This window comes from Elaeis guineensis, chromosome 4, assembly GCF_000442705.2.
Source record: "Elaeis guineensis isolate ETL-2024a chromosome 4, EG11, whole genome shotgun sequence".
In the NCBI taxonomy this organism is placed as follows: domain Eukaryota; kingdom Viridiplantae; phylum Streptophyta; class Magnoliopsida; order Arecales; family Arecaceae; genus Elaeis; species Elaeis guineensis.
The window spans coordinates 26,151,876-26,174,575 of NC_025996.2; the positions used below are offsets into that span (position 1 = coordinate 26,151,876).

At 40.5% G+C, this 22,700-nt stretch overlaps 1 protein-coding gene and 1 non-coding gene across 3 annotated transcripts in view; both read left to right on the forward strand.

Moving 5' to 3' along the window:
• LOC105043237 (uncharacterized) overlaps positions 1-3,641 on the forward strand; it is a 15,536-nt gene extending 11,895 nt beyond the window's left edge. Inside the window, exons 4-6 of the transcript XR_012140804.1 lie at positions 8-70; positions 171-285; positions 3,382-3,641. This is a non-coding gene — a transcript (uncharacterized protein). The remainder of the gene's footprint in view (positions 1-7; positions 71-170; positions 286-3,381) is intronic.
• A 10,068-nt stretch (positions 3,642-13,709) lies between these two features.
• On the forward strand, positions 13,710-17,656 carry LOC105043236 (uncharacterized calcium-binding protein At1g02270). 2 transcript variants are annotated; one of them, XM_019849711.3, is made up of 11 exons: positions 13,710-13,841; positions 13,948-14,130; positions 14,281-14,385; positions 14,482-14,587; positions 15,530-15,750; positions 15,855-15,931; positions 16,015-16,129; positions 16,214-16,339; positions 16,653-16,763; positions 16,845-16,989; positions 17,166-17,305. In XM_019849711.3, the coding sequence occupies exons 1-10, from the start codon at positions 13,839-13,841 to the stop codon at positions 16,983-16,985; spliced, it is 1,188 nt and encodes a 395-aa protein (XP_019705270.2). In that variant the 5' UTR covers positions 13,710-13,838; the 3' UTR covers positions 16,986-16,989; positions 17,166-17,305. The 2 variants fall into 2 exon arrangements, with proteins under 2 accessions (XP_019705270.2, XP_010919007.2); XM_010920705.4 differs by having other exon boundaries at positions 13,712-13,841; positions 16,845-16,952; positions 17,166-17,656.
• The last annotated feature ends 5,044 nt before the right edge of the window (positions 17,657-22,700 follow it).

Here is a 22,700-nt window from a genome sequence, read left to right on the forward strand (position 1 = left end):
GGACCAGACAAATTATTGGGTTTGGAGGGTTGACCCAGCCTATGGAGGGGGACGAGGAGAACATGGAAGGGTATTTAGGTTACTATGGCTGAGATTGCTGCAGTAATTAATTCTCATCTACTGTATTTTGTTCTATTTCTTATTAATTTTTGTTAACCTTGTCTTAACAGGGATGCTTTAGCCCTTTGTGGGTTGCCTTTGCCATTTTAATTGGAGGACTCCTGTTAGATGTGCTAATATCTGTTTCTCTTGGTGTTTCTGCACTTCCTGTGAACATCATAATTGGTATGATCTTTTTATTGAAAAGAATACATGTTTCTTACAAATGCTGTACATATTTTGAAAAATTATATCTTCTGGGTTCTGCATAGCATGTGAAAATATGCCATGAAGTTTAAGGCCTACCATGATTTTTTGCAACTTAGATGCAGCATCAGATTTGATCAACAAAAAAGAAAAAAACCTTCCATATAAACATGTTTTCCAGAAAGATGCTGACGACTGTCATACACACACACACATATACAAATATTTTCTCAATTAGGAACTATCAAGTGTTTCAGTTTGCTACTTTTAATTTCTTGTTCTGTATTTCCTGAGAGATTCTGGCCAAATGCAAGGCTTGACATTATTTATATATGCAAGTGCATTTGACTGTAATCTCTTGGCAGACTCATTTCTTATGGATATTAGTTAGAAGATTTAACTAGATTTCTCTCTCAGAAGATTTAACTAGATTTTCTTTCTCTAATATGCAATAGTTGTGCTATTTTGTCTCCATTTGTTCGATCAATGAAACTTATTGACCTATTTCTAGGGCTGTCAAATGACAAGCTGTTTGCTAGCAGCTTATGTTCTACTTGAAATTCAGCTTGATGCTGGCTAGCTCAGATGGTAAACAATACAAACTTGAGCTAGGTTTTTGAGTTTGAACAATAAACGAGAAACATGAGCTAGGCCTAGGTCACTCATTTTTGACTCCATTAAGCTCAACAAAAAAAAAAAAACAACAAATGTATAAGTAAATATATATGTAAGGATTATTTTGTTTGTAAATTTACTTATAATCATGACAATTAGATTGCAATATAAACCTGACATATTTATTGATGTTACCAACCTTTAGATTGGGATATTACAATTCATTTTATAACTTATAAACCAGTGATCTTCATGGATCCAGGAGGATCATTTGTGGACAAATCTTGCCATTTTGGGTAGGTTTGGAAGAGCTATTGGAGCAAAATTCGCCACATCCAAGATTCAATCAAGTACCAAAACTTTAGGAAGCTATAAATGCTAATATGGGAAGAAATTGGTGATATGACTGAGGGCGAGATTAATATAAGATTCAAGATCTAGCTTTTGGCCAAATTTGAGATATATAGTTTTTTAAATATTGATTATTTCTAGTAATTTACATTCTTATTTAATTAGGAGAGAAATTCAAAACAATTCAGACCAGATTTCACTAGCTTAAAAAGAGGAAAGTTTTCATCCTCTCAAATAAAGAGAGCAGATCTCTGTAGAATGGTGGAGAGCTTGCAACTTCTCTTTTAGCTAGTAGAAGAATCCGATGCATGTAGGAAGGAGCTTATTAGTACATATAAAGGGCATATGCTATAGTTTTGGAGAGGGGAGTAAAAAGGGTGCACAGACTACTTTCAACAGACTAAAACCTTAACAAAGAGAGTTAAAACAAAGAGCACTAGACTCTTCTTTCCACCATGATATGTAACCAGTTTATAGATCATGAAATATTAATGAAAATGAAGGGCTTAATTTCTAAAATTTTATTATTTAGTATTTTATTCAAGAGATTCAAGTTGAATGGGTTGAAGGAATTCTATCTTACTCCCTGATTGGATCATTTATTGCTTTTTGTCTTTTACTCTCTCTTTTTGGCCTGTGTCTCTTCCTATTCCTTGTAATTTAGAGATCATTGAACAATGACTGGAATGGCAAAATTCAGCCACTCTGTCATCAGGCCATCGTCAGAAATGAAATTATAAAAGGATAAATTGTCCTTGACCTATCCTTTTTCTTGCATGTTTCTTTGGATTTTGGATATTTGAAATAGCTTCCACGTTACTGTAAGAAGTTTTACTAGTTTCAACCTCGTTCAATTCAATCTGTTTCAAGTTCACTCCTTTTGTTAACATCCTTTTACTCCCTATTTGCTAAATTTCTCCTGGCATATTCAGTTACATTGCTTTGCTTGGCCTTTATTCGTTCATTTGGTCCTTCAGCACTTGAGCATCATTACCTCTTCCTCTATTTTTTTTGCACAATTAATTGTCTTGTTTTTGCTTCATTGCTTAAAAGCATAAGATTGTCTTGTTCTTTAAATTGAATTCAAATGAATAATTATTGTGCATGACATAATTTTTTAAGTATTATTTCTCTAATTTCAAAATAGTTATGCAAGTTAATGTGTTCCTAAAGAAATTTAGTTTTGTAACATGAGCAATTAAGTTAGATCTCTTAAAAGCTGAAGCATCTTGCTATGTTGTGCCTTGTGCAAATATCCAATAGCATCAAACTTCTGGAATTCATGAAAATTGTTAAGTATCCGGGTAGTATTGTGTGCGTATGTTGGAATGGTTAGAGCTGGAGAAGTATGTGATGGTGAAGTAAGGCAGGAGGCGATTCAAACTCTAGGTGTGAGATATTGAAGTGTGTTCGATTGTGGATATTTGATATTTGAGTTTTGGAGTCTAGGCTAGGAACTATAAGAGTCTAGAGTTGTAAATTGGCATGAGGCTGTACCTTATGTTGTATATAGTCGATCTTCTGTTGTCCATAGGATCATCAAAATTAATTAATTTTACAGAGTAAAGTGAACAAACATTGGTCTGATTATAAATATGTATCTACAGATGCATGATAGAAGAGTGATGGAATCATGTGTGTGTATACAATATTCTAGAGTGGGTGCATCATCTTTGGTAAAAAATTTCAGTTATGAAGACTTTATTGTGTGGAGTAACATCACTCCATATAAAAATGCATATGAGGAATATAGAATAACAGCCATGCTTAGGTATTTCATCATTGGCCAGAATCAATTTATTCCTTCTGAATTTTGGCTGATGTAGGCTTGGTTTTGACTGTTGCAAGCTTGTGCATTTACTATCACTTGGTTAGATGTTAATTCTTCTTCATCTAGTTATGGAGAAAATGCAGGAGCCCTCTGTCTCTTGGGTGTTAGTTTGTAGAGAGACAAAAAGAAATAAAAAAAGAGTGATTATAAAATTCACTTTTGAGAACGCTACTGAAAGCCAGAAGTTTTTTCTTAATCTTTCCCCTGATCTTTGTTCTTTTTCCCCTCTTTTATGTGTCAGGTTTCAAATAGTATTCACTTGATATCGAATGTTGCAGGTGTTCTTATTGTGCTGGGATTAGGCACTGCCATTCGGCTTGCACTAGAATGTTGTCATGAGTGGGGTTCGAGGAGAAATATTCAGAGGGCAGATATGACCTCTATAAATCCTGGGTACCATCCTGCTGTGTAATTGGCTCCGTACATAATATAGAGAAATAGTGTTTGCCATTTTTCATATATTGCTCTATCTGGGAAATTTGTATCTTTGCAAATGATAAGGTGAAATGCCAAGTATAATGTTGGTTTGCCGTTGGTACATTGTTTATATCTACTTCTCTTCGTTTCAAAGCTTTCTTGCTTCCTTTACCCTTTAAACATCCCTCCACTTTGTGCATATTTTTTTGTTGTGTCATATGTTTCCGGTATGTGTCCAAATAGAATCAACTGTCTGCATAAAGTGCACTATAGTTTTGGTTCCTTTGTTTGCTGTCATTTCCTTTTTTTTTATTTTATTCAGTCCATATCTTGCATTGGTCTTCTGTGGTAGCTTGCGAGAAACATTTGACTTAAAAAGGGCTTTTCTTGATGCGGGGATATTGGTTTTATCGGTACAATATATATCATGTTGCATCAACATGAGGGACTGAAGAACAAGCTGCCTGAGAAAACTACAAAGATCTTTGAATCGGTAAAACTCAAGCAGAAATAGATCCTGGTGGCTCGACGTCATTTGGCTGAAGTTGGAAATTTTTTTTGAGCTGTTAACTTTCGTTCTTCCAGGGTGGTGTTCTACTGTTCTGAGCTGTAAGCTGCCTTTTGATGAACTCATTCAGGAACCCAAATCATACCTTCGGAGTGCAATTATTATGACTATTGTTAAGTATTAAAGGATTTTAGGGGATTTAATTTGGCTGGTGGCCCAATAAAATGGTCAATAGAATCGCACTACTTCTCAAGAATTTTTTTTTTGGAGCCCAAGAAATATTTTGTTTGACCATTGTCCAAGTCTCTGATGGGTTGAGATACACTTTGCCTGCAGGATGATGCTATGACCTCAGGACTTTTTATTTTTGGTTGTTTATTTATTTATTTTTGCTTTTGACTGACTTTCTTGTGCCTTTCATGTGGAGATGTATGGTCTTTGTTGCGTGCTGTACACTGGATCCTTGTATATATGGGTAAGAAAACTTGGTTACTCTTGTGTTGCATTTTGGTCTTGAAAAAACCAATAATATCTGAGAATAATCCACGAATGAAAGAGTATGATATGAGGAAGGAATAAATTTGGTCAAGTATACCACTCAAGTCAGTCGTGGCCAACGGCGGGCCTAAAGTTATTGGGATTTGAAACCTGATGTCCCAAAGACTCGGCTTAGAAGCTGAAACTTTGAGGATTAAAAGATGGCCAATCCTTATCCCAGATATGTTAATTCAGCAGAAACTAAGTCAAGAAATTAAGATTGTAAGCCTTGGTTTTTTCTCGGTTACTTTATCCATACAATGGCTTTAAGAGCCAGTTAACAATTTTGACTAGAATTTATTTTTTCAGTAATCTTGGTCTTTTGGGTTGCAGGTACGTGAGAAGCGGTATCAAAGATAGGTCCAATATGCATCACAGGACCCCTCACTAGGGGATGCCAACATCAAGTAGTACTTGGTAGGGTCACATAGAACTTATGGCATGGGTTAGCTCGCTCTCTCGCATAGGAGCCAATCTGTGATGAGGGTGTGGCGGGGTTAGGTGGAAAGATTGTCAAATCCCCGCATAGACTAACAGAAACGGTGCCATGTGGGTTTATAAGTTTACAAGTCCTCCCTCTGATAGCCTAGCTATTTGGATTGTGAGCACGTGGTAGGGACAGTGGAGATAAATACCATGTTGCTTCTTGTGCGCATGCACATGGAGTAGCATCATAGTTGTTGCGGTGAGGAGCTTAATAAGGTATTGTTTGTTTTGATCTATAGTATACTATCTTGAGCCTATGGCCTCTAGTACATCGGAATGCTGTCTTGGGCCTACAGTTTCTAACATGTGCGGATGCCATCTTAGGTATCATAGTTTTATCTTATGTAAAAGGTGCCTCGCTAAGAAAGAGAAGATCTTGATCCTGTATAAATCAGAATTTTTTTTGATTCACAATCGATGAAAGATTAAAGATGCCTTCCCTCTGCAACAATAGTTACCAGAAATTTCAAAACAATATCACCTTGGGATTGCTTGTAGATGAAACAAGACAGCACATTTGCTCAGAATTCTCAAAGCTGCTATGGATGGCGATGGGAAATGAAGGGGAATAGGATTCATTTCTATGGATAATGAAAGATGAAGGTGGAGTGAAGTTTAGAATTCATGCTAACCGCAGCATAAGTGAGAAGGGAAGAGGATAAGTTAGCTCGTCGTCCATGGAAAACTTGGCTCAACAGAGGGTAATCCACTCAGCAGATCCACCGGCTCAAGTAGGTAAGCTTTGATCAGATGAAGATGAAGCGTTGCTTGTTGAACTCTCCGAGACTGAAGATCATATTTTTAATAACAAAATATATGCACTCAAAGAACAAAACAAAACAAAAGCCGGGTAGGCTCATTTCCCAGAAATGACCTGGAGTCCAAATCTTTGCAACGTTGGTACTCCCTTTGCATACGCATCGCAAGTGCCGCATGTTGACAAAACATTACTCAAGAGAAGTGAATTGATCTCTCACCAAGATTGCTGAGAAAGATTCCATTAAAGAAACTTTATATTTTGGACATGGATCTTAGTTCCAAGCTGTTTTTATTTGTTATATTTATGCTAAAAGTAGTGTCCGTGTTTTGGATTGATATTAGATGGTGTTGGGTATAAAATACCCACAGCCGAAACCCTCAACGGAATCGACATCAGCGCAGTTCCGCCCGGGCTCCTACGGGAGCCGGACTTCACCGCCGACAGCAAGTGCAGCTCCGCCCGGGCTCCTACGGGAGCCGGGCTCCACCGCCGACAGCAAGTGCAGCTCTGTCCGGACTCCTACGGGAGCCGGGCTCCACCGCCGATAGCGAGTGCAGCTCCGTCCGGACTCCTACGGGAGCCGGGCTCCACCGCCGACAGCAAGTGCAGCTCCGCCCGGACTCCCACGGGAGCCGGGCTCCACCGACGACAGCAAGTGCAGCTCCACCCGGACTCCTACGGGAGCTGGGCTCCGCCGCCAACATCAGAACAGCTCCGCCCGGACTCCTACGGGAGCCGGGCTCCGCTCTCAGTATCAACTGCTGGTAAGCTCCATCCGGACTCCTACCAGAGCCGGACTTCACCCTTAACTTTGATTGCAGCGCAGCTCTGTCCGGACTCCTACGGGAGCCGGGCTCCACCGCCGATAGCGAGTGCAGCTCCGCCCGGACTCCTACGGGAGCCGGGCTCCACCGCCGACAGCAAGTGCAGCTCCGCCCGGACTCCCACGGGAGCCGGGCTCCACCGACGACAGCAAGTGCAGCTCCACCCGGACTCCTACGGGAGCCGGACTCCGCCGCCAACATCAGAACAGCTCCGCCCGGACTCCTACGGGAGCCGGGCTCCGCTCTCAGTATCAACTGCTGGTAAGCTCCATCCGGACTCCTACCAGAGCCGGACTTCACCCTTATCTTTGATTGCAGCGCAGCTCTGTCCGGACTCCTACGGGAGCCGGGCTCCACCGCCGATAGCGAGTGCAGCTCCGCCCGGACTCCTACGGGAGCCGGGCTCCACCGCCGACAGCAAGTGCAGCTCCGCCCGGACTCCCACTGGAGCCGGGCTCCACCGACGACAGCAAGTGCAGTTCCACCCGGACTCCTACAGGAGCCGGGCTCCGCCGCCAACATCAGAACAGCTCCGCCCGGGAGCCGGGCTCCGCTCACGACCCCGACCGCCAGGAGGGCCTCTCCCGGACCTCAGCAGAAACCGGGCTCCAGCTGTTGCCGAGCTTCAATCGACAAATCCACGCCCCCTGACAGGCCCTCAAAACGGCCACGACCCTGCTCCACTTCCTGTGGCGGACTCCGCGCAGTACCATCATTCCCTGACAGGCCGCAGTAACCATAGCCACCCTGCTCCACCTCCTGTGGCGGACTCCGCACAGCTCCACTATCCCCTGGCAGGCCACAGTAACGGCCACGAACCTGCTCCACCTCCTGCGACGGATACCATGCGATTCTCCTATCCGCTGACAACGGACGCTGCTCCACCCCTCATAACAGATTCCACGTGGCAGGTCGAGGTGACGGCCACGTGTCTGCTCCATTATCTTTCGCAATCAATTCTCCTGACCATGGGCGGCGCGCTACCAGGCGGTTACAAACGTCACCATCAATCCTTTGCCTCCCCCCCTATAAAAGGGAGACCCAGATACGTTATTCTTTAAGCTCATTTTTCTTATCTCAAAACTCTGCTAAACTCTCTGTTCGAGCATTCCATTCTTGTTGAGGCAGAGAACTGACTTGAGCGTCGGAGGGTCTTGCCGGAGCAACCCCACCTCCGATTTAGACTTTCCTTGCAGGTCCCGGCGGCGACCGCGGCTTCTCCGACTCCAGCTTCTCCGGCGCAAGCGGATTTTTGCACCAACAGATGGTAATATAAAGTCAGGCCTTTTCGAAATTCTTCCAAGTGGAAATTCTACTCGCAACCCCTCAATTTCTAGGACGGATTATTTGCAGTATGCCATGGTCTCGTGACTCATGACAGGGATTCCAACATGTATATAATTTTCTTTTTAATAAACATCTATATAATTTTGCATTACTTAATTTAAAAAGCACAGCCGACGGGCCACATCTAGAGCGAAATATCCCAATCCAGGTTTTGCGATCACAACCAAACCAGTTCTATTGCTTCCAGCATAAAAATCTAGAGCAGCATGCATCGTCTCTCTGGCCACAACTGTAGCTTCTCTCTTGTTGGTGGAGCGCATCCTATCTTCTGCCGCCCAAAAAAAGTAGGCCAATTGAGACATAGATTCGATCCGCATATAAAAAGCGAACGAAAAGATATACACAATTTAGCCAGCATCTTGCAAGAAACCCGTAGCTCTGCTGGCATTATCCAGAAACATATTCCTTAGACGTGTCTTACGTTTGGCATGGATTCCAAAATCCATCTGCACAAAAAAAAAGAGTCTATTTTTATCCCGATCGAGAAATATAATCTCTTGGATGCCTCGACCAACTACATACTCATGGCCACCTCACTCTCATCTAAAACGAACAAATGTTAACCCATCCAAAAAGAATCAGCCCAAGAATGCAATAGTACTTCAGCAGAATAGATTACTCATGAGAAAAAGTAGTGCATCAAACAGAAGTTGCACCGTGTTGATCGGTTCACATAACGGGGAAAAAGGAAAAAATCATGAATGAATAATATAGGACTATTGTCATGCATCTCACATCATATATATGTTGATAAGATTCGTCATTCATTTAGCACTTCCTTTTGGATCAGTCATTAGAAAGACGCGTTGAACGAAAAAAGAGGAGTATTCTTCGGTGCAATGACTTCTAGTACTTTACTGATCAATTTATGTTAGTTGAATGAGAAAGAAAAATCAGTGGGAAAGGAGACCATGACCATGCATGTCATGTGCTGATAAGATCACCCATTTACTTGGCACTTCCTTTTAGATTGGTTATATATGTTACATATGCATGCTGCACGCAAGTATCATTAGCCATTCAATTTTCCTTAACATCTTTGATGGGCTTCTGGCTTTGTTGGTCAATCCAAATTGGTGAAAAAGGGGAAAAAAGAAAAGAGAATAAATTAGATAAGGTCATGACCATGCATCTCATGCCTTTATAAGGTCAGCCATCGGATCAGCACATTTTTTCTTTTTTAATAATCATCTAAGGTGCATATGCTGAATGCAAGTAGCCTCGGCCACTGAGTATGTTTGTTGATGTTTTTGACGGCCTTGGAGCTTTAGCAGCACGATGCTAAGGGCAAAGGGAACATATACTTGTTTAGAGACCTCCATTTAGCAAAGAGGGAATAAGGGCCAAACAAGTGGGACGGACACTTCTTGGCATCAGGTGCTTTCCACCAACAAATGTAATCCCTCCTCCTTTCAAGGAAAATTGCCCCCTCCTTTTGAGAATTGTGCAATAAGAAAAAAAAATAAAATAAAATAAAAAATATATATATATATATATATATATATAGCTATACCTACCTTTGTTTAACAAAGATACATAGGCACACAAGGGTTTAGCTAATCAAGCTCGCGAGATAAATGCAGGTTGTCCATGTCCACTACACTTTAAAGACACTGGAAATTTTTAAGATTCCCTTCGGAGGGGGACCATGATCATAAGCAACCCTGGTTACCAGACAAGTGTCATGATAACCTATCCAGCTGAAGCAGGCCCTAATGCAATGTCCCGCAAATCCCACCTTGGTTCCCCATCCATGGCATGTGCAAAGAGATGATACGGGCCTTTTTTCAGAGTAAATTTTCTACTTTGCCTCAGCCATTTTGATGGGAAATGAAGGCCAAGGGAGCTATAGAGAAATTCTATATCATGTCAAACCATTGCATACGGTGAAGGATATCATTACACATGAAGCCAAAACAAGTACACATGTATTTGGAATAGAAACAGTGGTGATCTCTCATTCCTATCTTTTAGTGCACAATAGGAATGCAAATATCTAGCATAATGACAATCACAAGGCACCAAGAAACAGGAGACCAAGATTCTCACGTGAAGACCTCAACCGGGAAAAACTACGGAATCGAATCTATATCAATCTTCCACTCTCCTAAAATTAATAATGAGACGACAAGATTTGGTTTTATCCTTATTGACTGAGCCTAAAATCTCTGGATCACAAGGGAACCCTCCTAGTCTTGACGGCAAATTTGTGACCGTTAGTGGCCTTGATGATAAAATTAAAATTATAAGGTCTAAATATTGGAGTTGCCAAACGATAAGGTCCGACATCCCTGCCTTGCAACACCTGCTATTTCCCATCCCAGCAGCACCAAAATCGCCACTTCTGTAGGAAATAAAAGAGTCCTTATGGGGCATAACAAGATATTATAAGATATCGGTATCAATGACCCAACTAATGCCTTGACATGTGAAACTCGAATAAACATCACCATGATTAGAGATTAAACTTACAGCCTTTTCTTATCTATCTTCACTCTTAATTACCATTCTTCCTGTCCTTTTTTTGGTCCCCTGCAATCCTTCCTCATGTGTCCTGTCTTCTTGTAATAATATAACAAATCATTCCCTTCCTGGATTTTGATCCGCTCCTTGATTTCTCACAATCTGCAACTCTTGCTTCTCCCATTTCTTTGTGACAATTGCCTCTGTTTGCAAATAAAATCAACATTTGTTTGGGATTTTAATTTGTTTGTAATTGGAAAAATTGCATATAGTCAACAGCTTAATTATAACGATACCTCTGAGATAAAATCTATTAGGATTTGGTTAGAAGACATATCATTTGTTTTGAAGTAACGATATATGTATAACTAAGGGAAGTATGTTCCTAGGCTCTCTCTCTCCCCCCTATTTTTATCTTTTACAATAGCTTGTAATTGTTGAGAGAATGGTAACAATGCCACAATATTAGAGAGGGAAATGACCTTAGCGATGATTATATGGGGCCATCCATGCATGTACTAGCTTGAGTTTTTGAAATCAGTTAGTTAAGTCAGTTAACATGGTATTAAAGCTCCAGTCCATAAATTTCAATCACCTCATATATATGCCGATTTATTTATTTGGTTCATCCAGCCTTAGTCTAGTTAAGTGCATGCTCCTCATGCACACGCACACATTGTCATCTTGCTCCAGTCTAGTCTCCATGTGCATGCGAAGGGAAATTAATGTCAAACAAGATATATATGTACATATTATTTATCTTTTCCTCATCGATGTAAGATTTTGAATCAGGTTTTATCAAAACCCACTGCCCCTCTAATCCATTCCACCTCTTTGAAATCCGTCGCCCCTCGGACCTAATCCGTGAGAAGGAGTGTTCATGAGAGCGATAATAATCCTATTAGATAGAGAAAGGACGGAGAGAATGGTGATAATCCCACTGGATAGAGAAAGGATCTGGGTGTTCTTACATATGGGCCCATGCACGTCTACTACCTTTTGAGGTCATGGTCATCCCTCTCACTTGCTAATATTGATCCCCAAACACTCTCACTCTAATCCGTGTGTCACCCTGGCCTCTTCGATTGTCTCTCTCTCGTTAAGTCCTACATGGGAGGACGGGTACGTTGTCCCTCTTCGGGTCCCATCTCTACTCGGGTCCCAGACGTGGAGAGGTATTGAGAGAGAGGTCATAAGCCTAAATCGGATAAGGGAAGCTAGCATCTTACTGTGCTTTCATAGTTGGGAACCAATTCACCTATTATTGTCAGTTGATTAGTTTACAGTAACTTAAACGCCCCTCTCCTGGCCTGACCTTCAATATAAGTTAATTTAAATGTTCGCAGTCTATCGTTCGTTTGGTCATGAGATATGGCAAGCAACTTAAAAGGCCCCTCTCCTGGCCCCATATGCAGCATCAGATGCTCCCTCTTTCAACCCCTTTCACATCGCATCCTAATAAGAACTTAAGCTTTCTCTCACCTAGCTACATCACATCTCTTAATTTGACCAAGCTTTCTGATTCACCATTCCAGCCCATGGTTTCCAGTGAGTTATCAGCAGATAATGAGTCCTTAGACTCCAATCTTGAGATGCTTAGCTGTTATTCCATTAAACTTCATCATATCTGAAAATATATAGGAGCTTTTATTTCGAATTTTTGTTGTTTCTGCAATCAAGATAATTATCTAAAAAATTCAAATCCCCATGTCAATCCAAAAGGCATAATTTCATGAACAGCAATATAGTTAAATAATGTTGTTACTTGAGCACTATCATTATGATAGCTTATACACTCATTGCTATAATATTCATCACTTTATTCCAATACAAATCCGAATAGGGGTCTGACTTTGTCAAATCATGGCTCCTACTCTCAACGTTATCATAAGCAACAGCTCCAGAGCTTAGCCGTTGCGAACTTGGGATAAGAGTAAAGTCCGCTATGATAGCATGTCTTAACCATAAGCGTCCTTTTCATGATACTCGCCAACGATTCCACCGAAAGTCATCTTTCAAATGCTGGGATTATCACGTGGTGACCTGGTTCCATGCATGCAGTAGAGCGCTGTCTCTACTTTTATCAAGAAAGAAAAAAAGAAAAAAAAACAAAAGCCTTGTCAGAAATTAATGCTGCAGATAAGGCAGAAGGCATTCCACATTCTCAAAGAAAAGATGGCTCTCTCTTGCGTCAGTCTCGTGCACCCTCCCTTGCCCGTGATTCCACGCCAGTCTTTCTCTACCCCTCCTTTATTTTCCTTTCTAAGCCGTCGGACTTGGGCCGACCGCCTTCCGGAATAGCATGTCCCACCCTTGTTCTCGCTATCCCGGATGTCTTATCCGTCTCCCTCGCCACTTGTCGCTCCGACGATACCGCGTACATTGCAATACAACGGGCTGGCATCCGCGGATATCCAGATAGGCGTTCCGCCGCACCGCCAACCGTTTTACCCCCTCCCATCCATCCGACCCGAACACGTGTCACATCTCAATCCGAAGAACAGATTCTTTGATCGAGTCCCCCTTAAAATCATGGTGGATCATCCGACCGTCCATGTGGGGGACCACCGATACCATTTTCCGCCGCACTTCCCTCTCCATCGCTCACTCCATCCGACTGTCCAGTGTCGGCGATTGCGTGGCCTCGCGGGCCAAGGAATTATCTAAACCCTATTCTTTTACCACCGTCAAAGTGGTGGGCCCCTCTCTCACCGTCCGCTTTGGTTTGTGTAATATACCGCCGTATGCGTCTCCGGTCCAGGGTGGAAATCGGAACAAACTTAAAACCACTTGACGCATCGTACTGCAAATCTGACGCAATCCAAGATAAGAATGTCAATCCAGATCAGACGGATGAGGTCGCCAGCACAAAGTTAATCAGGTGTGGTACTCATATTTTTATCGCTGCCAGTCTCCAGACGGACTGAGTTCGACCGTATGACGTGCTCGACATATAAACAAGTCGTCAGCATCCTCCTGCCACAAATCGTGGCCATCTCATTCCCATCAGACGGCCATGATCTTGTAAATAAAAACGGAATCATGGGAAGGATTAGGGTGTTCCCACTCGTGATCCTGGGTGACCCCGAAAACCGGGAGGATGGTTGAAAGGCAACCGGAACCGGCAGGCGGCTGGAGACGGGGAACCCGCTGTCTGCGGCGGATTTACCCGCTAAGCCGGCTCCCCGAGCCGGCTGGGTTCCCGTCACCGCCCTCTTTAAAATGCTCCGGAGCCCTCCCCACCTCCAACAATGATAACCTCCCAAACGAAACGTTCACTTTGTCATCCAACGTACTCCCAATCCCACCACCACCACTCTGTTTCTTTTCCTTCTTTCGTTCTCTCGGCATCTCTCCTTCGCTTCTCTCTCTCTCTCTCTCGTGATCATCGTAATGGTAATTTTGATCCCTTCTTCTTCAACGATTTGAGAAAATTTTGATGGAAATCGCTCCCTAGGGTGGTTGTTTCTATGATTGTGATGGGTTTTGGTTTGGAGCGCAGAGGAAGGGCGGCAATGGCGGGGCGGGCCAGGGGGGCGAGCGGGCCAAGCAGCGGCAGGGGAAGAAGAAGGGCCGGATCTCGAATAGGGGGCTGGGCTACGGCGCGCTGGTGGCCCCGGAGCGCTGCTTCTCCTGCACAACCTTCAACATTCTCGCACCCATCTACAAGCGGCTCGATAAGGAGGTAGGGAAGCGTCCGGTTTTGGATTGGTTCGTTGATGATTTCGATGATTTCCTTGTCATTTCTTGATCGGTTCTTGTTTGAATGAAAAATAGGTGCTTCCTTTGATATACTCTTTGTTGATTTTTGTGGGTTTTCTTTTTGGGAATATAGGATCAGAGCCGTAGGGAAAGCCAGTACAGAGGATACTGGCTGAGCCGGAACCAGAGCATCATGGACCGGCTGTTGGGAGAGATGTCCTCCATCATTTGTCTCCAGGTAGGGTCGATTCCTGGGTTTTGTTTCTACTCTGGTGTGCGGAGTTTGGGTGAATTTAATGGATTGTCGCTGTTTTCTTGTGTTGGTTTGGTGTAGGAGGTATGGCTGGGGAATGATGAACTCGTCGATATGTACCAGAGGCAGCTGGGCGATGCGGGTTATATTACTTTGAAGCTCGCACGCACAAACAACCGTGGCGATGGTATTTTTTCTTTCTCATTTTCTTTTTCTTTTTCATCATCTTTGTTCTGTTGAGGTATTTTTGCGATGACATAAGGGTAGCGTGGTTGTTTATTTATGTTCCCTAATAATTTCTGATAAAAAAGATTATATATGTAGAGCATGGAACTTATTGTGTTCCTAAAGTTCGATGGCGATCGATATGTGCTCTATTGAGATCCAACAAAAGAGTTTTGTCGTCTGGGAAGAATTGTATCGTTGGATTCTGATCTGTACCCTGTTTGTGTTAGGGATTACTGTGATGTTCTTTTTAGCAAATTCCAGTTTTAGAAACCAGGTAAGCTTTGTGTGGCGAGTAAGATTTGGACTCACCCTCTGTTAAATGAAGGCCACATTTATTATTCATGTTCCATTTTCCCATCTGCTATTGTGAGGAAAAGAATTCATGTAGCAAGGAGCCTTGGATATCCTTAACTTTAGATGCAATTTCTTAGCCATTCTAACTGAGTTTTTATTCTTGCTAACCTGTAATGTGCATTTAATTACTATTTTATGATTTATTAAGAGCATATTATACACTTAGTCCTGGTTATTCATCGTAATTGTAGCTTAAGCCATAAATATGAATATATATTCCACCTTTGTAATATTGAGTCATTATATCATCATCATCATCATTTTGAAAAAGGCAAGTTTTTAACCTGCCATCCCCTGCACCAAGTGATAAGAATTCATGCCAGTTAGACTTTATTGGCAAGTCAATAAAATGTCCACATCTAACCTAGTTTTTAAGCACATGTGTCATGTTTATGGAGCATCAGGGAAATTAACAGTTTTTAAAGTATTGGATGACTAATTACTAGCTGCTTATTAGGGCTAGATCTTTATACAACGTGTTTGTAAAGTACTTTTAGTACTCTCTATTAATTTGCTGCTTACAGCAAATTCATCTTCTTGTCTGCAGGTCTCCTTACTGCTGTTCACAGTGACTACTTTAGAGTTCTAAACTATCGAGATTTGCTGTTTAATGACTTTGGGGATCGTGTGGCACAGCTGTTACATGTTGAATCAGTTGTTCCTTTCTGTCAAAGTCGAAACAGCAGCATCCCACAACAGATTCTCATTGTAAATACCCATTTGTTATTTCCTCATGATTCCAGCTTGTGTATAGTTCGCTTGCAGCAGGTAAATTGATATGCCTTCATAGAAGCATATTGATATTTCCTTGATTTTGTTCACATACTTTCATGACGTATATCTTACCGGCACCATTTCATTTTTATTGATAGGTATACAAGATCCTCCAGTATATTGAATCCTATCAGAAAGAACATAATCTTAGTCCTATGCCTATCATACTCTGTGGGTCAGTTTCTCTATAGCACACTATTTTCTCCTCTTTTAATTTGAACAAAATTAAAGTTTCCCAGCCTTTCATATTCTTTGCAGGGATTGGAATGGAAGTAAACGTGGACATGTTTACAAGTTTCTTAGGTCCCAGGGGTTTGTGTCATCATATGATACCGCTCATCACTATACCGACAGTGATGCAGATGCCCACAAGGTGCTAATCTTTCAGTTCATTTTGATTGATTACCTGATATTGTTGCCAATGCTTTTTCAAAGCTTACTCTTTTTACCCCTGCAGTGGGTTAGCCACCTCAATCATCGTGGGAATATCTGTGGAGTTGATTTCATATGGCTTCTTAATCCCAATAAGTACAGAAAGCCTTTGAGGACAAGCTGGAATGAAGCTGTATTTGGAATTATTAAGGTGAGCATTTCTTCTTGCATGCATCTATCAGGCAACAGTCTTTTGATTTTAAAAATGAATTAAAGTATATATTTTAGGTGTAATTGGGAATTTAAGAAAACACTTGAAGAAACTTTGGTATGCACGAAAGTGTTCTCTCTCATGCATGTTCGTTTGCCTATAATTAATATATGTGCGAGTCTAATATGTATGAAGCAATGTATATGCCATTTATTCTATTTTCTGTCAGTTGTAAACATCATGATACCTGTATCCAGTTTTAACAGTTCTGTTCTTGGGGATGGATTTAAAGGTTGAATATTTCTTGTTTCAGTATCTTCTTAGAGCGGCATCTCTTTCAGAGGATAATGCTTTTGCATTCCTTAAAGCGGATAGCCCTGGTGATTATATTACCTTCTCAGGTTTCTGTCAGGCACTCTGTCAGGTACTTGTTTTCACTCGCAAGAGTTTCAAACCTCTGAAACGTTATGGGAATTTGGTCACTAATGCTTTAAAATTAATACAGTTTGGCTTAACCAGACATCCTCATGGCTTAAGCCCCCAAGACACCCAGGACTTGTGGATTCAAGCTGACGTTGATGGAAATGGTGTTGTGGACTATGAAGAATTTCTGGTACGCTACAAGTCTGAGGTGTCCATTTCATGAGCAAGTATTTGTCATTGTCCTCAACCACTACCTTTGATCACCTTCCCAGCATTTCCTTTAACCGAGCAAGATGGCAATGAAAAGACTTATGTTTGTTATATGCAGCTTCAGAAAAAAAAAAACACACATTTTCCTTCCTGTTTTTCTACTTTTAAACAATTGCCTCATGATGTTTTGCAGCAAGGTATCTGGAATCCTAAATGGACGGAGCAATCTGAGGAGAACTTCGAACAGGAGACCGATGTGGGACTGAAAGCGGGCGCTGAGAGGCAGCAGGCTTTTGGTTTCGTTGTGAAGAATGCAGTTCTCTTCCCACCAGAAGTGGAGAAAGGAATGTGGCCGGAGGACTATTCTCTGTCTGATCATGCACCACTGACTGTTGTGTTTTCTCCCGTAAGGATGCCTTGTTTTCAGACACTACGCTAAATTGCTGACCCTCGTATATGCTGCCGCTTGATGTAAAGTTTCTAAAGGGAAGAGTTAGAAGATATATATATATATATATATATATATATATCTATATATATACTGATAGCTGAAGTAGGAGATGTACAGGAAGCAGTCCAACATAAAAGGTTGAGATGTAAAATGTACGATGTCTTGGTTCATCTTCTTTCTTCCCTTGTAAGCGAGCAAGCTTTTTCCAATGCAGAAATATAAATATGCATTAACTTGGTGTTTTCTGATGTGAATATTATACGATACGAGAATTGGAAGGATACATCGGATTGAAGATGGATCAAATCATTGAGGTAGCTCATCTGGTTGTTTGACTTATATTTCATATTTCATTTTACTCCTGATCTGGCTTGTGAATATAGAAACATGTTCCTCTTGTTTTCTTTTAGTTTGGTTTGACTTCGCAAGGGATATTATTCTAGTTGGGCACCATGATCCTTGTCTGGTCATCCAACTCCCGTTGAAAGGACTCGAAAACAATGTGGCGGGCTCTCTTCCAAATGGATATCATTGGTTTATAGACTCTGAATAATTCAACCCGAGATGTATCTGACCTATAACAGCCAGCGTACACGGTCGGTCATGTGGGTGCACTGGTCCACTCGGATATGGCCGTTGAAACTGGCCATTGGGCATAACAGAAGCCAGGTGTAATTATGTTATACGGAGCACATGCCTTTGCTCGGTTTCTTTTCCTCTTCCTCACGCCTCGACGCATGCCCTTGCCTTCTTAATTTTCCTCCATCAACCCCCCCTTCCCCGCCGCATGTGACGCGGGGTAAAGTTGAGCATGTGCCGAGCCTCCTCAGGACTAAATTATATTCACTTTTAGTCAGACTTCAGACCGAGTCTATTTAAAATTAGCTATTTTTTACGCCGGCCTACAATTAGCTCTAATTGAAAAAATTAATGTGGTTAATGATATGACGACTTGCTGCAATGCAAATTCCCCCCCAACTTCAATTCTAACTTGAGCTCCTCCCGGTTTTTATTATTTTCCTCGGTGCTCAAGCATCACCCTTCGCCAATTTGCCTAGTAGAGCTCTGGCCAATGCCTCATCATTGCCAAAAGCTCCTATTCCCGGGTCTCTCTTGGTAACTACTACAGCTCTGAGGTTGGGCAATGTTGATGTGGTGGTCTAATTATTGCACCATGGCACAGCACCTCTACAATGACATGTAGCCGGTGGCCTGATGGTTGCATCATGGACGTAACGGATTAGGTTTGGATATTATTTTTGGACCTAATGTTAATAAAGAATGGATTTTGGTCGTCCTCATCCTTGATCCAACCCGACCTACTCGCAACCCTACCTAGATGCCTAGTTGGAGCAAGGCTACTCTGTGTCCCACTACAAGCTAGTTGTGGATCTAATTTTGGAAACAAAAAGTTCTTATAGACAAGGAAAAAAACATAGCCATGAAAGAGATTAATGAATCACAAAAAATGCCATTCATTAAATGAACGGCGATTTTGCATAAAAATCTTGGTGACAAGCTAGTAGGATAGAATGTAAATTGATATTGGCTTTTAAATGATAGACAAGACTTTGTCCAAATATTTATTCCAAAAGTTTAAGAAAACCCCCTTAGAATCGCCAAACGGCATTAGATTCTAGCAAGAACATTGGCGTAGCAAGGCTTGCAATAGCATGCCATAAACTGATTAACTAATTTACCCGTTACTCCAACACTAACGTTTGCATTAGTGCAGTAAAATTGGAAACCATGGGTATCCCAATTCTTTATAAAGTCACGCAGCTACTTTGCACCCCTGACTTTTCCTCACCATATGGTACCATTCACGACGCCAATTCAGAGGAAGCAACGGGAATGCAACACACCCGCTGAGTGACTCTTTGAGTCACATGTCTGAGTTCCTGAAGCATCTTTGCTTTTAGTTTGGCATTGGAAGATTGCAGCAAAGATTCTTAAATTGTATATCTGTGGGCTGCATACCCACTCAAGAATGCTACGAAGATCCTCAAATTCATCTGGTATAGCCTCTCTGTGGGCTGCGTCCAGTCATTCAAACTATAACAAGGAAAAACAATGGGACTCAGGTTGTATCTTCCGCGTGATGGGAAATTCTTTATGCACCGTGGGTTATTTTATATGATTGATCTACATAATTATTATTTTTAAAAATACATTTAATATTTATAATTTTATTTTTTTATTTAAAAATTTTAAATGATAAAAATACCCATGCTCTTTGAAAAAAATTATGATATCTTATGTCTGTATTATGACATAATATATGTAAAAAATTATAATTTTGATACAGAATGTCATAATATACCACCAGATATCATAATTTTTTGAACCATATTATGATATCGAGTATGTAAAAAATCATAATATGCCACAGAATGTCATAATTTTTTTTCAAAGAGCAAAAATATTTTTGTCATGTAAAATTTTTAAATAAAAAAGAAGAACTGCAGGCATTAAATGTGCGTTGAAAAATAATGGTTAAGTGGATCAATCACACAAAGTGATGCGTTGCACGTCGAATTTTTTGCACCGCCCGCGGTGCACAAAGAATTTCTCTTGGCATGAGATCTTCTTTCGCGACCTCAACTATTGCATTGCATCGTGCATTTCTTTCAAAACGAGATGTAAGCTCTGTGATCCATGCTGCGAGTGGATGGAAGATGTTTACCATGCTTTCAAACATGTGCAAAGCATGATCCAATGCTTGAGATTGCGAGAGAAGGACGATATCATTCTTTCGTGCGATAGGTTGAAAAGCTTCCTTAGAATGCAGACTTTCCTTTTTAACGTCGGGGACTTGGTGCCCAAGCTTTAGCGTTCCTTTGTCCCTCCGCCAACGGCTAATGAGAAAGTAATAATATACCAATTGACTTCTAAGCAATCAAATCCAGGAAGCTTTTCTTCTCCTTGACTTTGACATCAGAGATTCAGATCTACTCAATTTAGCCAAGGAATATTTGTTTTTTTGGGATGAAGAGCCATATCCAGTCATGAATCGAGGTTTTATCTCGGTGGTCGCAACCCCTCACACGCAATTCAGCAAGTTAGCCGTCCTTGACAATCACACGCTATTGGAGGGGAGTATGCATAGAGACTAGTTGGTCAGTTAGATGAGCTCTGATCAAAACTAGTTGGATTGTTGAATCAAATTCAGACAACTTGTAAATAAGATTAGATCTTACAAAAGATTTGTTATTGAATAGTCCAGTTCTGCAATCTTGTTTAAATGCTTTAGAAACATAGGATTATGGTACGTTATGATGCACTCGACGTTCACAATCCTTTTTTATTTTTAATTTTTTGAGAAAATTCATATACACAAAGTTGCAAAATGTATTCAAATAACCTTCAAGACATTAGGGAAAAAAAAATAATATGCACAAAAATTGCAAATTATTTTTGAAAAACCATATGATTATTTACATAGACCTTGTTGGACGATGTGGGCGGCTATGCCGCCTTATCCCTGGGCTACGTGCCAAACTGACTAAATTGGGGGTGGAATTGTTGATTCCCACCAAATTGGTCCTAGGATCTTGGAATTCCACTTATCATTGCATTTGATTAGTGAAAAGATCAACGAAATTCTTTCTTAGAAAGATTAATTAAGAAATAAGACTTACCTGGACAACTTGTTAGTAAAGCCCCTTCGTCGCCTAGAGTTCTGTAAATTGTAAATAATAAATTTGAAATTTACTATTTATAAATTGTAAGCAGTATCAAGAATTCTTTTAAATCCCTCTCTATCCATTTGGATCAAGATAGGATTCAATGCTAGATCTCCGCAACCAGCAATAGACCTTCAAGAGATTTTGATTGTAAAGTTCTCTACCAGACACCTTGACCATAGCTTGCCCAACCTGATACCGAGGAAGCCAAGTACAGATGATGCCTTGTATTAAATATATAATATATTATAATATTAAATTTGCCTTTTCCTTAAATCATGCACGGTGTCCATTAGAAGGTAAGGAAAAAAAAAAAAAAAAAGTTTGGATATGTGGCTCATGCTTTCCTCCATATCTAGCCTTTTGCCTCCCGCCATGTTATAAAGGGAAAGAAGATGTTTTTTTCTTGAGTTGTTTAATCATTTTAAAAAATAATATGATAATTTTTCTCTCCTTTCGTAAAAAAATTAAACGTTGCTTGATGGTATATTATAGGTGTGAATTTAACTTTACAATTTCTTTACTTAAGATTTATTATTTTCTAAAATAAAAAAAATCATGAACTAGAATAATCTTAGTTTTTTGGGTGCTCCGTTTGCGTAGAGAAAGAGTTGTTTTGTTTGGGTTCACATTCGGAAGATTAGTTTCCAAGCCATCCAGACTGCTTTTGTTTTTTTTTATTGTTGAATATATTTTTGTAAGCGGTGCCGACGTATTGGCTGGTGTGGGATCCTAATTCCAACTATTGTTATTAATAATTGGATGCTAGTCTAATTCAAATGAAAAAATATTGATGATAAACGCAAATGCCATTGAAAGGAAGATTTTCTTTTTATTCAGCCAAGGAGCTCACTGATTGAAGTTGTAAGGCATTCCATCCGGCCACCAGAACATTTTTTAGAAACCATATTGATGGATCCAAAATACAAACATTTTTTTTTCTCTATTTCTTACTTGTGGTATCTTCATCCATTCAGTCATTTTTGTATTTTATAACTATTAAAAAATCTTAGACAAAACTAAAAATAACTAACTTGAACTTAACTTTTCATCAAAACGAGCAGCGACATATGAATATATAAATATAATTAAGTGAAACTATATAAGAGATGTAGTTGTTGAGATGAAGAAAAGATAAATGAGTTTAAATAAGGGTACACTAAATAGATTGAGAAGGCATTTTGAGTGAAAGACAATGAAGTCTATATGATTCTAGTTTTTAGGTTAGATTGGATCAGATACACTGGTTTGCAGCATTGGCCGTGACTAAGGTTCTTGCATTTTCACTAGGCCTGGGGTTCTATATATATTTTGATTAGATTGGATTTTTATTTTATTTTTATTTTTATTTTTTTTGGTAGAAAGATCGTTTTATTGTTCAGCCTTGTACTTGAGAGTTTACGTTGTTGGGCCTGAGCTATCTTCCTCTTCTCCTCTCAAGTTCTTTTCCCGTTGCCCTTCTCTTTGTGGTTCTCCTTTGTCATCTTGTTGCCTATGCTTCATTTTGTTTATTACTAAGTATTGAGAAAAATTTTTATTGTTTTTTTGGAAAACGAATAAGCGGAACTTCTCATGAAGTGGGATCTGGCGT

Excerpts from the sequence above, each read along its gene's own strand:
- LOC105043236 (XM_010920705.4), top strand. Across the intron at positions 14,386-14,481 it reads CCTCCATCATTTGTCTCCAG|GAGGTATGGCTGGGGAATGA; the intron begins GTAGGGTCGATT and ends GGTTTGGTGTAG. Across the intron at positions 16,764-16,844 it reads TCTGTCAGGCACTCTGTCAG|TTTGGCTTAACCAGACATCC; the intron begins GTACTTGTTTTC and ends AAATTAATACAG.